The sequence below is a fragment of the Melanotaenia boesemani genome, chromosome 22 (genome assembly GCF_017639745.1).
Source record: "Melanotaenia boesemani isolate fMelBoe1 chromosome 22, fMelBoe1.pri, whole genome shotgun sequence".
NCBI lineage: Eukaryota > Metazoa > Chordata > Actinopteri > Atheriniformes > Melanotaeniidae > Melanotaenia > Melanotaenia boesemani.
Window position 1 is genome coordinate 24,388,922 of NC_055703.1, and position 15,224 is coordinate 24,404,145.

Consider the following 15,224-nt stretch of genomic DNA (forward strand, 5'->3'; position numbering starts at 1 on the left):
GCAGGCAGGCAGCGGGGACATTTTGATTTTTGCTGCTGGATACCTGAGTTTGCCTATTCTTCTTTTTCTTTTTTTTATCATAGGGGTGTGTGCACCACCTCCCATTCACATACTGTAACTAATGGGAGATTCCTGCAGCTTTCCTGCTGCTGCTTCAGGAGGGAAAGAGGAGTGAAAGAGAGTACTGCGGCGCAACTCAGAGGTGCAGAGGGGAGTTTTACTGCTGAAGGAAAAGCACAGTTAAAGAGAAGAAGAAAATGGGACCGGCTGCCACCTCACTCGCACTCTTGTGTTTATGTTTTGTGGGTTTGTGTCTTCCTGCAGGGACGGCCAACGCTGCACCAACACAGGTCAGAACTTTATGTACTGTTGATGTTCATCTTAACAATCCTCTAAAAATAAGAAAAAGTGTACAGAAAGGATAAATGAGGACATCTTGTTAAAGTTTGGCCTCTCTCTGAGGATGTCATGGGTCTGTGGCAAACTTATTAATAGGACTGAGTAATAATTACATGTTCATAGAGGCAGCTGTTACAAACAGCTGTATAATCAGCTTATTTTGAACACGTGAAGTATACTCAGATGAACTAGTTTTCAGACCACCTACTCAGACCTGAGTGTGATGGGAATGGTGACATCATGGGGATCTTTCTGTGTATGTTTGTTAGGCATCTGTGCCAGAGCTCAAGAAAGCAAGAGGCGACGTTCCTGACATTTTTCCAGAACCTGAGTCGGAGCCGACCAGCCCAATAACAGACTTTGAAAACTCATACAACTACGTCTGTAAGCAGTTTTTTGCACATTTACAACCTTGTGTTTCCAAATACTGTCAAGGCAGGCTCATGAGGGGCAGACACCGGCATATAGACGTGCAAAAGTCTTGAATCACCCTTCCTTTTCTTTTTTACTGCCAGAAAACAGGAAAAAGGTGCCTATGGAAATATTGTCTAGCTATTTAAGAATCATCTTGTTGCTGCAAAAATATAGTTTTCTGTCTGTCAGACTGTGTTATTTGGTGTTTTTATAGATAAAATTAAAGGTGCAGTGTGTAAGAATAACTGACATTTAATGGTTAAAATGGATATAGAAATCATTTCAAATGCTAAGTACAGTTGTGAAAAGACAGTGGCCATCAGTGGCCAAAATTCTTTCAGACATCAACATGTTCTCAACTGTGAGTGGATCCAGTGGTCTCAGGTTCAGCAATGACTGCACTACAGGTAACTACTTCAGCATTGTGTACATGTGTACTGTCATTTTCTTCTTTTAAGGCGTTACTTATCCCAAACTGTGCTCTAGCACCTATCAAACAAAGGGGCTGTCCCCACGGCACTGAACTGCAGTAAAACAGCAAAAGTATTTTAGCAATCCACCCTTTCATCCACACGTAACCAGGGATTATCCTCCAAATCCGTCCAAACAAATGTTTCTCTTTTGCCTCGCACTGAATCCTCAGCCATCTTCCTCCAGTGTGAACGTCCTGCAACATGCAACGCGCCTTTATCTGCGCATGCGCTAAGTCTTGTACTAGCTTTGGAGTGTTACTCTTTAATCGTCATAGCGCCCCCAACAGCCTTGCAGTATGTACTACAACAGTTTCGTGGGGAAGACTTTCTCCTAGTTTTCACCACCATTTTCACACCTGAACCAGCTTCGGTGTGGATATAGCCAAAGTTGATACTGCAGTTTTAAAGCTCAGAGGGTTCGCACTTCACACACAGTTGTTTGTCCATTCAGAGACACCGTAGTAAAAATGGTGGAACAAATATGGCAGCTGCCATGTTTGTGGATCCACAGCAAGCAGGTATAAATGGTTCATTCTAAGAGAATTTTAGGTGTTTAGACACCAATAGAAACACAGTTTAACACAGGTTTTTTCTTTTACACGCTGCACCTTTAAAGAAATGGAAATGAGTTGTGTATCTTTGTAAAAAGATCCCATTGGAGATATTTTTTAAAAAATTTTTAAGTATCTGTTATGTGTAAGCATAACATTTCCAACTCAAGGGTTTGTTGTTTGAGCGAGGAGCCTTTTTATGCTTGAATGATTCATATGTCATTGTTGAAGTGGCTTAACAAACAAAACAACTTGTTTCTCTGAAAACAGTCAAAACTGGTACAAAACTGTCATTAAAATTATTGTAAAAGCAGCCGATGTCCAAAGAAAAACTTGGAAAGACCTTCATATTATTGGGATATTCTTCTATCATGTAAGTTTTTCTGTTCCTCAGTGTCCAGACTTGCTGGTTTGGACCAGGCCATCCACAAACTGAACGTTGGTCACTACACGCTGGATGTTAAAGTCAGCCAGTTGATGGACCGTCTGTCAAGGATGGACGGTAAAACTGCTCATCTTTTTATGTAGGAATTCTGATTTTAAAACATATTACTCTAATGTAGAGTAAGGGGATAATTATAATGATGCAGTCACAGTTGTGATGGGAGTTTGTTTCTACTGCTGAACCTTAACTTCTAGAACGTAAAATACAATTATGTTGCTTATTGTTTGCTGTAATAACTCATATGCGTCTGTTTTTCTGGTGCTTCTCTTTGCAAATGTGGCAGCTAAAGTTGGGGAGCTGGAGGACAGCATCCGCGAGGTCTACCAGCACAGCAAGGATACCCGCAAGGAGATCGGACGACTGGAAGGTAAAATTCAGTTATTTTTTCTTTCCATCTATTTGATGCATCTCCTATACTTTAGATTGACAAAGAAAAGACACTGTAATATTGTTGTATTTAATTTGAAAGCTGCAGACCAGAAGAAACAAATTCACTTCACACATGGGAAGGCAGGATGAATAGAGAATCAGGTGCATGAGGCAACATGCAAGAGTTCTGTTGCAAATAAGTATAATGTTTGTTTGATAGACATGTTGTACATTTTAATCTCACTTAAAATACAGCTAGAAGGCAAATATGAAAGGAGACCTGCGGTTCTGTCATGTTTTATAATTGAAGAAATATGGCATTGTGGTGTTACAGGTTATTATGCAAATCATTTTATCTGCTACAGGCATAAAAACAGTTGGTTGCCAAAAGAAAACAGAGCCTGATGCCGACGATCCCTCTGCTGTGTAGCATGTTTCAGCAGGTTTCCGTTCAAACTTTATTTTTCCTGCGTCATGACGCTGTTTGGATTTGGTTTTATTGACATTAATTAGCGTCGTTACCAGCAGCACTGAAGGCTGCTTTCAAAGGAAAGCTCTGATCAACTAGCTGTAAATTATCTGCTTTGCATCAAACAGATGTTGAACACAGAGGAGCATTTAAGGGCTCCTCTGTGTTCAACATCTGGAAGAAAGTCTTAAAAGTCCAGTATATATGATATAGTGACATCTTGTGGCATAAACATCAGATTGCAGCCAAATGCAAACCTGTCCACTGCCCCTACAATCATGTAAGAAAACAATGGTGGCCACAGTAACATCAGTATATAGTGGAACAGTCTTAAATTTCACCTCAAATCATAGTTTCTTTTGCACTTTTCGTCATATTAAAATGTCCTGGGAATGAGGAAAGACAGAAGGAATTAAGGGGTTGATGAGGTTTGATGTGGGTCTGCAGCAGTGAATCTAAAGTCATGCTGTCTAATGTTCCCTGATAATTATAAATAATATAGTAAGATATATCATTCTTTCTTGTTAATATCAAGGCTGGTTATTTAAAAAAAAGCAGTAATAAAGAAATTAAGTCACAAAAGTGAAGCATGTCATCATGTCTCATCCTCCTTCCCTCATATTTATGTAACTGAGTAACAGCTTGTATGTCTGTAGGAGTTGGAATTGTGGGAGTGGATTAACACAACAGAGTGTGAAGTGGCTGGTATGAGGATCAGGGAGTGTCCAGGAGTGTCTTCTCCGGGTTGGGAATGAGATCCTGCTCCAAGTATCTCAGGGTCTTGTTCACGATTGTGGGAAGAATGGAGCGGGAGATTGACAGGAGGAGCGGTGTGGCGTCTGCAGTGATACAGACTCTGCATCGGTCTGTCATGGTGAAGGAGCTGAGCCAAAAGGCAAAGCTCTCAATTATTCCATTCATGCTCTTACCCTCACCTATGGTCATGGGCTGTGGGAAGTGACCTAAAGAAGGAGACTGCATACACAAGCACCTGAAATGAGTTTCCTCTGCAGGGTGGCTGGGTTTTTCATTAAAGATAGGGTAAAAGGTTTTATTCAGGAGGGGCTCATAGTATAACTGCTACTCTTCTGCATGGAGAGGAGCCAGGTTAGGATGCCTTTTAGATGCCTCCATGGTGAGGTGTTCCAGGCATTTTCCCATGGTAGGAGGCCCCAGGGAAGACCCAGGATATGCTAGAAGGAGAATGTATCTTGGCAGGAAGAAATGTCTGGGCTTCCCTGCTTAAGCTGCTGTCCCATCACCCAATATCAGATAAGGAAAAAGAAAACATAATTATCTCCTTATCTTTTATATATATATATATGAAAAAAAGGCTTCTGGGTTTCCTGTGTTGCCTGCCTGGTGGCATTGATAGAAACGTGTAACCACAGATTAATAAATGTTCTAAGTCGTGATTGCTGATTATGGGAACACTGATCATTACGTGGGAACAAGGTAGTTAAGTGGTGGCCAACATGTTTATAATTCAGTTGCTTCAGGTGCACAATTTGATACCAAAGCAATATGCAGACATTGGGCAGCTGTGAGATAAAATATATTTTCTTCTGATGTCACCAGACAGGCTCCATAGTTTCCTGAGCTTTTAGAGAATTCGACCAGCTCTGTTCATGAATGCTGCTCAGTTAGGAAGGTTCTGAAACAAAAGAAAGGTTTATTTCATCGGCCTTTAAAGACTTCAACTCTTGAAACCCCACTAGATCACTGGATCCCACAAGCGCTGTCGCTAATATTGTAATTTTCTCAAGACTGGTAGTGTATAACTCTGTGGGGTTAAATTGTGATGTATCTTTTGCTACCTACGTAAGAGTTTCCAGGCTTTTATATCCTGTCTAGGAGGTTTACAATCCAGCTGCAAAATGTAGTGTTTATTCAGAGACTATAGCACACAATAAGTGATCCATGATAACAGTAATCGATCACATGTTTGATGAAAGCCAAGACTTGAGAGAATGATGTTTGATGAGAAAAGTCTTGTTCACTATTGATCTGTGTCTTATTTACACAAAGTTCTGTTAGTAATAAATTATGCTTTCTTCTTCTGGTTGGCCTTTATGGTGATATATCTATTAATACATTCATTTTAAATCATTTATCCTCATAATCTGACAACTGAGGCTGTCCTGAAAACAAAATGTCTGTATGTTGACTGTATTCGAAAGAGTTGAGGTACGATATTTTTAGATTAAAAACAATGAGGGCGACCAAAACAATAAAGGGTTTAAACCTATTTATAAGCCGTTAAAATGTTTGCATGGGAGCTGCTTTGGACCATGCATCACCAACACATCCATATGATGAAAAAAAGTTAAGTAATGCTTTTTGGAGATTTCAATTTCCTGAAAACTAATATGAAGGACTTGCTCTGCACATAAGCTAATTTTGAATTCATAGAAATACTTTTTAAAAATTCCAAATTCATGCAGACCTGATGCAGGAATTTGGTCTGTGCCTGATCAGGTTACTGGAGCTGAAAGGAAATCTGTAAAACAGGTTAAAAGCTCAACGTTGGCTGTTTCACTTGGACTGAAAAGAATGAAGAAATGTTTTTAACCCCTGAGGGCAGTGAGCAAAACCTTTTATTGTTCCAAATGTAGAATAAATCCTCTTTCCTTCTTTTTTTCTCTGCTTCACAGGCTGTCAGAAAGGACGCAGGCTGGGCTACAAATGTTATCTGGCGTACAACAGCCAAGAGGATTATGTGGGAGCATCCAGGAAGTGCCTGGAACGTGGAGGACGCATGGCGATGCCCCGTGACCGCAAGGAGCAGGAAGCCCTGGCTGAATATGTCAAAGCCTTCTTCCACCCGGGTAAATGGATCGTCTGGCTGGGTATCAATGACCTGAACACTGAGGGACTGTACCTCTTTGATGATGGGACACGGGTCTCGTACTTCCAGTGGCGTAAACACTTCCTGTCCAGCCAGCCTGACGGAGGGAAGCGGGAGAACTGCGTGGCCATGTCTTCAGACGATGGTGATTGGTGGGACCACTACTGCGATCGAACCATGAACTATGTTTGCGAGTTTGATGACAGGGTGGCTCTTTAAAGTGAACTCTTATCAATATAGCTTTTTGCAATGCTACCACATTAAACCCCTGCTGTTGATCTTTAGAAATAAAAATAAATTATATTTAATGACAATAAGATAATTATTTATTTCTCTTGAAATTATGCTTTACATCGGCTACCTGAAAGATAAGTTTATGACATGCAGTGTACAACCTCAGAAAAAGGTGGGACACTGTGTTAAATGTAAAAAAACAGAAAACAAAATATTAGCTTATTTCAAATTTGATGGCAGCAACACATCTGTAAAAAGTGGGAATAGGGAAAATAAAGCGATGGAAAAGTAATTGGTAACAGGTCAGTGACATGACCGGGTCAAAAAGGAGCATTTCAGAGAAGCAGATGATGCTCTATCATGTAAATAAAAATGTGAACAGGATCCAGAAACAGCGCCGTCTTCTCTGGACCAAAACTCAAATGGTCTGAAGCAAAGTGGAAAACTGTTCTGTGGTCAGATGGATGGAGAGGAGAGTGCGCATCCAGGGTTGCATCAGGGCAGCTTCCACATCTGTGAGGGATATATCATTTATAATTCAGAGGCCTAACTTTTGACAGACATGGTAAATAGTCTGCACAGTGCTCAATGTTCAAGGACAGTTCAACATGTGGACTGAACCTTCTGCAATCAATGGACACAACCTGTAGTTCCACCTGTGCCACAGCCAACCGTGGCACCCACAGCCGAACAGGTGTATCTGTGGATTCTTTGTGACTAACAAACCAAAATGGTGGCGAATAAAACACTAACTTTTAATGACATAGACAAACCAAGAGAGATCACGGGGTCTAGCTTTTAAACAAAACATACATGACAATCACTCTGATTAATGAATAGATTTTTACACATTCTGGCTTTTAACTTCTATCATTTTCTTTCTTCCTTCTACAAATTAGGACAAAACTAAAATTCCACTCTTATACTTTTTTAAAAAATATGAAGGAACCTTAAATGCCTTTTACTCAAAGTTATGACACTTTGTTATGTTAAAAATGTTAATGTGTCCATGCAGCTGCACTAAAATGACCACCAACCAATCGGAATTTAGCTGCGATTTCATTCATGGAATTCTAAATATTTGTCCAATACTTCCAAAAAAGGGAAAACTCTGGAACGTGGAGACATTTTTTTCAGAATCTGCACATACCAACCTCCTTAAGATATACATCAGTGTGTATTTGGGTTTTAAAAGAATAAAGGAGGGACTCTTATTACTTACCAAAGATAATCTGACATCTGCTGCAGGGTGCAGCTCCAGTTAAACTGCTGCTTATCTAACACCTTCAACTTTAGAGCTGTAGTTTAACTTCTGAATCCCATTGAAGCTCCCAAAAAGACCCATTACTGTGTGCAAACATGCCTCTTTTAAAACAAGTTTTACATTACATAAAAGGCTAAAAAGAAATGTTTATTCACATATCATTAACAAGATGTTGACATGATTCAGAGAAGAATTTTCAGATCAGTAAAATATTAAAACAGGTAAATAAAAACTTTGTTTTTGAAATGTTTTAAAACCAATTTTGAAACAATACAATCAGTATTAAATCCAAAACTAAACCCTTAAAGACAAAATTACACATTATAATTTGCTGAATTTTAAATAAATCAGAATATAATGCACACCTTCTAGAGTTAGTCAGAACTTCATTAATAATCAAATGTATTATTATGATTAGAATATATATTTTTTTAAGATCCTCCTTCTTAAGACACAACACTGACACAACAACGAAGAACAGTCGTCTTCTCTTCACACTTCGGCATCAGTGACATCTCTTCATGACGTGATGACTGAGAGACGCGACTTCATTGACGTGAAGAGAAGAGCTGCTCTTCTTCTGTGGTGTCAGCGACGTTTTAGGCCTCATTTGTTCTCAAGTTTTTGTTTCACAGATTGATGTTTCTATTAAGAGTTGGTGGAACTTCCTGCAGAGTCTGCGGCCTGCAGGATGCCTGCCAGGCTCGGTCTGTCCAGAGGGTTTTTACACGGGTGAGAAAGAAGAACCTTCCCTGTGTCGTCCAGCAAAAAGTCTCCTCCCATCTGAGAAATAAAAACAGTGAAGCGGCATGACATTAAGCTCAGCCTTCTGTGGTTTAGCCTCTGATTTTAGGTTTAAATTGATGTCATCCTCACAAATGTGAAGATGCTGTGAAAATGTGAAAGGAAATCACAACTAAGCAGGTCCACCTTCCTAGTACTGGGTTGGACCCCTTTTTCCTGCAGAAGTGCTCTTGAGATGGTTGTGTGTGAAAATCCACGTAGATCAGCAGTTTATGAAATCCCCTTTCTTCCTCATTCTGATACTCAGTTTAAACTTCAGAAAGTCGTCAACATGTGACTGACTTTTACTGTCTGGAGAGATCTCAGAGATGAGAAGGATGAAGATGGATGCTGGGGCTCAGCAGTGCTTCTTTAAGGCCCAGTCTGCTCTGATTGGTCGGAAATGGCAGCATCATATGCAGCTGCTCATTTAACTTGACTCAAGCCAGGAGTTATGTAAATGTGTTCAATGGTGAAGTCATTAAGACTCAAAGCCTGAGCTATAGGACATAAAAATATAATTTAGTATGAAGTTTGTTTTCCAAACATTTGACATCTACTTGGATTTATATAAAAACTTAAAGAGGAAAACAATAATATAAACACTTTTTGTTTTTCCTGCTCTGCTTTCCTAAAGCCTGACAGGTTTGAACTATAATTAATATTTTGTTATTTATGTCTTATGTGGTGCATATGCAAAGGAAACCTGGGAACTTATATGTCAGGAATATTGTACAGAATGAACAGAAAAGTAGACAAATTAATGTAATTTCCCACCCTGCACATCCATCTGTACCTGGTAGATGTCTTCCAGAAGACGAGGAGGGATATCAGGGAGGTCTCTTTGTGCAAGTGAGTACTCGGAGTACTGCAGCAGGCAGCTGAACTTCATCACCTTGGCGTAGGACGAGCCGAGGCCGAAGCTCCTGTAGATCTTTGCCAGGAGAGAAACATTTGTGCTCCATTCATGCAGGTTAATCAGCAGTTACTCAGCATCATATTTCTTTAATTTCACAGATGCCAACATCTGGTGGTTGACTTTTCAGAGTGGAAGGTTTTGGTTTTTGACACCTCATCAAACAGCTGTTAAATCATTTGTTTGTATCTTCCATGAATTACAGCCGTCTCCACATTTTAATACACCTGCCCACCAGAACTGATTCTTTCTCTTTCCATGAAACGTTTGTTGGTTTCTTTTTGTCACATAAATGTTCTGTATAACATGATGAAGATGCACATCCTGACCTTCCTCTCGGGATCCAGCAACATCTTGAAGGTGCACCCAGTCTGTTCCAGCCACAGCTTGGCTCCCTCCACACCGCCGAAGGAAACCACCAAAACCCGCACTGACCGAGCTTCCAGGAGGGTCTGCAGCACAGCAAGGAAGAAAAAAAGTTTACACACATGCATCACAATTCTCTTCAGCTTCTCTTTTAGATTTATCACATTTTTTTGTACTTGTGGTAAAAATTTAAATGGTTGTAGCTGCAAGGCCAAAGAGCAATGTTGGAAAAATGTACATAAAAAGATTAAAAGAATCTTGAAAACATACAATGATTAACTTCTATTCAGACTCATGTTACCTCTTTTTACCAGATCTGTCTGCTTTTTCTCGCTGGAAGGTTTGAAGTTAATCAACTCTCCATCACCACATTCAACCAGTAAAATAAAGCTGAACAGAAGCCTTTTCACAGAAACGTACTGAAATGTAAAACTAAATAACAGCAGCCAGATTTCCTTTGCTGGTTTATAAATTTGCATTTAGAAGATATGAAAGAAAACAGCAAATAAAAACTAATACAATAAAAAAGATGAGTAAATAACTATATAAAAACAAATTTAAACACTTGCTTCAGGTGGTTTTAATCTGTTTTGAAGTAGACTTGATGATAATTTGAGGGGATGGAAACAACTTTGCTTATCTGACCTGGATGAGATTAAAAAGACACGATTCTCCATCTGATTCTCACATCTTCCCAGATATTAGGGTAATTCCTGAAGTTCTCTCTCCGTTTTCCTCTTGTGGATGTCCACTAAAGTTGTTACTGACTTACATATGCGAGTAGTATGGCCTACACCTCCACCCGCTGGTGAGATCATGCAGCCTTGTTTAAACCAGTCCATGAAACATGTCTCTTGAATGGAAACCCAGCTTGTTATCAGAGTAAAGATAAATCAACCTGATTGGCCTCCAGCTCGGCCACGTGGTCTCGTCACGGTAGTCATCCAACATGTCTGATGAGAACCAGCAGCAGCTTCTGACCCCGACCCAGGAATTGTCCGAGTGCAACGCTCCTTTAAACAAACAAAACCTGACTGAACTGCTGCAGGCTGTTTTTAAATTATAAACACAAAGATGGATGACATGATCAATAAATAAACCATCTACGGTTCAGAATTGGTCTAAGTTGGCTGTTTGAACTTACTGTTCGCTCCGTACATCGGTGAACAGAGAGTCGGGGCTCAGGCTGTCTGCAGCCTGTTGTCCTGATAGTTGCTCATCTGTCATCTGCAGACGTTTGTCCAGATCCTGCAGGAAAGAGTCCCACTCACTCTGCAAACACACCATTCTGAGACATGAGGGTAACGGCACAAAACTCCACAGCTTGTCTTTAAACTCACCACACAGTAAATATGCAGAAGTGATATGCAAAACATGAAACCTAACAAGAACTTTACTCAACTATGACAGTGGAGTGGCCCCAAACAGCCACATAAAATTATATATGTACATATACACATATATTCAGACCTCAAGCTGCAGCAGCTCCTCCACCTGCTCTCTCACTGCTTCATGGCTGAAAAAGTACAGAAGTTATGTGGTAAAAAGCTGGTGATGGTCTAATTATATTTATTTACTTCAAGTAATTTGTTAGTATGTGGTTCACTGAGAAAAAAAACTCTACAATGGAAAAGCAGGTAAACTCAACTATTACTAACAATTTATGTCTTGCTGCCATCATCATGCCAAGATGTGAACAGAGAAAACACAAACAAACAAAACAAAATCTCTATAAATGAGTTGAAATAAATTAATATTGATAAACTACATAAAAAAAAAAAAAAAAACAGCCAGCAAATTTAGCCCAGGAACAAAGCTTCTGGTGCAGAAGAGGTTTCTGTGAACTCAAAAAATTCATGAGATGATCTGTGTGATGGCCGCCTAGGCAGCCACACACACTGAGCTCTGTCTGGTAACCTTTTTCTTCATTTCAGTTAAATCATTTTATTTGTAATATTTACCATTTCTTTTATATTTCACATTTTTCTTAGCAAGTTTGGCAGGGGGGGTTAACTGATTGGGTGCACACTTTTAGTTGACTCATTCTTGTCACCTTGTTTGGTTTATTTTTAGTTAATATGCATTTTCTTTGAGTTACTAGTTCCTGGGGAAGTTGCTGTGTGGGAGGCCCAAGCCTGCTAAGAGTCCCAGCTGAGGTGGATCCCCTTTAACGAGGCTACAGCCTAATTGGATTCATCCATCTTGCAAAAAGATAGTGGGAGAGGGGTTTAGATTTTCTATTGTTTTGTATTACTTTATTTGTTCTTTATGTAGAAGTATGATTATTTAGATTTCTGTTTCCCTAAAGAGTTATGAATCTAAATTGTTTAAGTTCTGTTGTGAATTAGTTAAGTTTATTAAGTTAGCTGAAGATGGTTAGGTTATGTATTTCCCTCTTGTGTCAAAATGGTCTGACCAGCCAGTGTATATAGTTTCCCTTTTGTGTCAGTTTGTTAGGTCAGTTAGTTTTCAGTTCCTTATGTGGATGTTGTGTTTATTTGACCTCTTTTATGGGCCCAGAACTTTTATTTAGGAATTTGTATTTTTGTTGTTTTTTTATAAAATTAAATGTCAAAAGACTTTTTCTTTAAAAAACCTCCTGTGCTCTCTTCATCCTTGGCCTCGGTCCCTCACAATCTGCAAGCAGCAGCTGTGGGCATCAACGTGCATTCTTCCACAATCAGAAAAAAAACATTTAACATAAATTTACATAGATGGAAGGCATGTCAGGAAAAAGACTTAACAACCTTAAAAGTTGAGCAAAACTACAGTTTGAAATGAACATATAAGTTTCAGGAGAAAACGCATACGTAACACGGAGGTGGAAGTGTTATAGATTATAGGAACATAAAAAAAGCCCACATTTGAAATATTATTGACATATCACGCTGTAATAAAAAGCAAAAGCAAATGATGTTTTTTTTTTCCCTTTTTACATTTTGGTAAAGAACAAACACTTAAGATTAAAATAATTTCTATTTTCTGTCCATTATTTTTTGGCTGAGGTGTCAAAGTGTTAAACAGTCAGAGCAAAACAAAAGGTAATAAAGACCTCAGATGGTGAAGGTGTTTTTAACTTTTACATAATAAAACATGACATGTTGTGATGTATTTGCTTAATAAATGACCAAATAAAAGACAAAAGCTCTCTTACAACTTCTTCATTTGTAGGTATAATTTCCAATAGAACCAAGTATTTGCTTGCAAGACAAAAAAAGAAAAAGAAAAGATAAATATATAACATACTACCCCCTAAAAAACAAAACTACAACCACTTTGTTTGGGTTTTAATTTTTCATATGACAAAAAAATTTATAATTAATTCTGGGTTTGAGAGGCAGATTTATTTTACGAGTAAATAAAAGAAAGGCTGAGTAATATTCTGCAGCCAAGGCCAGGCTGGCCTGAAAAAATGAAACACCTGCGTTCAAGGACGCACGTCTCTGAGCGAGTAGAGAAGAAGCTGCCATTGTTCTGGGTTTCAAACCGTTTTTTTCTGCCCTGCAACTAGTGCAAGAAAAGGGTAAAAATAAACATTCTACAACACCTGCATGCATTCTTATTTATTCTTGTCTTAAACAAAATTAAACAATACAAACTGCTGCAGGGAATGAATAAGTTTTGTTATTATTATTAAATCATACTTACTGGTAAGACTTCTGCCAAATGGCCTCTGCCTCACTTTTCTTCTTCACCCCAAGACTGATCAAAAATAGCAGATTACACAGATTAAACTAAACCAAAATCAGTGAGAATATTTCATGTGTTTTTTGGTGAAAACCAACCTTCTGTATAAATCTGCTGCGGCTGTGACAAGGCCAAATAAAGTGGTGATTTTATAGGGTACAAAAGTCTCCAGAGAGTCTGTATGAGAATAAAGGGCCATTGTTAGCAGGCAGGCTGATTTATGCCAGGTCATTATGTTGGCAAGAAGCATGACAGGGATTACTTTGCACCACCATCAAGCCAACAGGACCTTTTAATTCTATACATTGACCACACTGATATCCTGTTCAAGAAGCATGCTTTGATGATGCTAATGTGAATTATTTGTAAGCCGAATTATTCAAAAGACCAAACCATATTTAAAACACATACATTTAATTCAACAAGTTGTCATTTACTGAAGACAATTTAAGTTTTCTAATAAAACGTAAAAACTTTCTATGAAGTCCGGCGTACCTGCTGCTTCCTGTTTGGCGTTCTGCAGCAGAATTTTACCCAAATTTAACAGCAGCGTCAGACCGTTTCTTAAAGTCTCCGCAGGAACAGACACATCTTCAGCCATGTTCACCTGTTGTCTCCGCAACCAGCCTCACAACTGCGTGGTACTAACAGCGTGTCGACCTGTCTAGACCACGTGACACAATCATGTGGCAACAGGGAAGCCGCGTTTTTGCGACATCTAGTGGTGTACTGTGAGAACTACAACAAAGGACTTGCGTATTGTGATAAAAAGATTAATTGTTATGGATGGTCTGTGAAGCCTCACTCACCCCTTTAAAAAGAAAAGTATAAAATGGGTTAGTCCACACCTGCACCCACTCTTAAACTGAGTTATGCAGACTAACCTTTCCCAAACTTGAGGTCCCAAGAGTATTTTAGGGGGATGCCAGATTGGATGGATGTGTGGATGGATACTGCATTAGTCCTGTGAGAGAAATTTTTCTGTTACAACAGCAGCCATCAGATTAAAATAAAGACTATGCTAATATGTTGAAAGATAAGAAATGTAAAAATATAGAGAAATAGAAAGTAAACTCAATATACACAATATATACAAGGGAAGCCCCCTCAAAAAACAAAACAAACAAATAAATAAATAAATAAATAAAACAGCTATACACACAGACGTTATGACTACGGATTGTTGGGTATGTATGGGAAAAATGCAGAGATGATGATCACCTCTCACACATGGAGAAGTTATTGTTATTTAGCCTACATTTAACAAATGACTTGGCATTATCTCAGTGAGAGAAGCTTTATTCTCCTTATTTATGAAGTTTCTGATACTTTTCATACTCAGCATATAACAGAGCCCACACACATTAAAGGACGCACTCTAGATTTAGTGATTTCTAAAGGTTTGGATGTTTCCAAGGTTACTGTGTGTGATGTGGGCCTGTCTGATCATTACTGTGTTTTCTTTGAGTGTACAGTTCCTGTTCACACAAATGTCTCAACAGAGGACATCACAAAACGGTGTATAACTGAAAACACTGAAAAAATCCAGAATATCAGACAAGCAGTTCGTTCATCAACAGCAGGTTCAACAGACATACTGTGTCCATTGAAAACCAGTTTAAGCACCATCACACAGTTTAAACCCATTAACAGCAAAGATATCATAGCTACGCAGATGACACACAGTTATATATTACAATGTCACCAGGAGGTGGAGGCCCCGTACAGACTCTTGGTAAATGCATTGAGGAGATTAATGACTGGATGTGTCTAAACTTTCTTCAGTTAAACAAAAACAAAACTGAGGTGATTGTATTTGGAGCCAAAGAGAAACGATTAAAGGTCACCACAGAGCTTCAGTCTATACAACTAAAAACCACCAACCAGGCCAGAAATCTAGGTGTATTGATGGACTCAGACCTTAACTTTGAGAAACACATTAAGGGAATTACAAAGTCAGCCTACTATCACCTTAAGAATATATCAAGGGTAAAAGATGTGATGTC

At 38.9% G+C, this 15,224-nt stretch overlaps 2 protein-coding genes across 2 annotated transcripts; one reads left to right on the plus strand and one right to left on the minus strand.

The window, feature by feature from the left end:
* Positions 1-6,402, plus strand: clec11a (C-type lectin domain containing 11A). Its single transcript, XM_041975626.1, has 5 exons — positions 1-350; positions 669-783; positions 2,232-2,339; positions 2,566-2,649; positions 5,775-6,402. Exons 1-5 carry the CDS (start codon positions 258-260, stop codon positions 6,185-6,187), a joined length of 813 nt encoding a protein of 270 aa, XP_041831560.1. The 5' UTR covers positions 1-257; the 3' UTR covers positions 6,188-6,402.
* A 1,617-nt stretch (positions 6,403-8,019) lies between these two features.
* On the minus strand, positions 8,020-13,865 carry selenol (selenoprotein L). The gene is made up of 9 exons (XM_041975601.1): positions 13,714-13,865; positions 13,317-13,395; positions 13,180-13,233; positions 11,002-11,047; positions 10,676-10,803; positions 10,430-10,544; positions 9,495-9,617; positions 9,046-9,183; positions 8,020-8,249 (listed from the first exon to the last, which is right to left on the minus strand). The coding sequence occupies exons 1-9, from the start codon at positions 13,817-13,819 to the stop codon at positions 8,115-8,117; spliced, it is 924 nt and encodes a 307-aa protein (XP_041831535.1). The 5' UTR covers positions 13,820-13,865; the 3' UTR covers positions 8,020-8,114.
* Positions 13,866-15,224: the final 1,359 nt, after the last annotated feature.

Coding starts and splice junctions, on each gene's coding strand:
- clec11a (XM_041975626.1), top strand. CDS start 258: ATGGGACCGGCTGCCACCTCACTCGCACTCTTGTGTTTATGTTTTGTG. Junction 351..668: donor CCAACGCTGCACCAACACAG/GTCAGAACTTTA, acceptor TATGTTTGTTAG/GCATCTGTGCCAGAGCTCAA. Junction 2,650..5,774: donor GGAGATCGGACGACTGGAAG/GTAAAATTCAGT, acceptor TCTGCTTCACAG/GCTGTCAGAAAGGACGCAGG.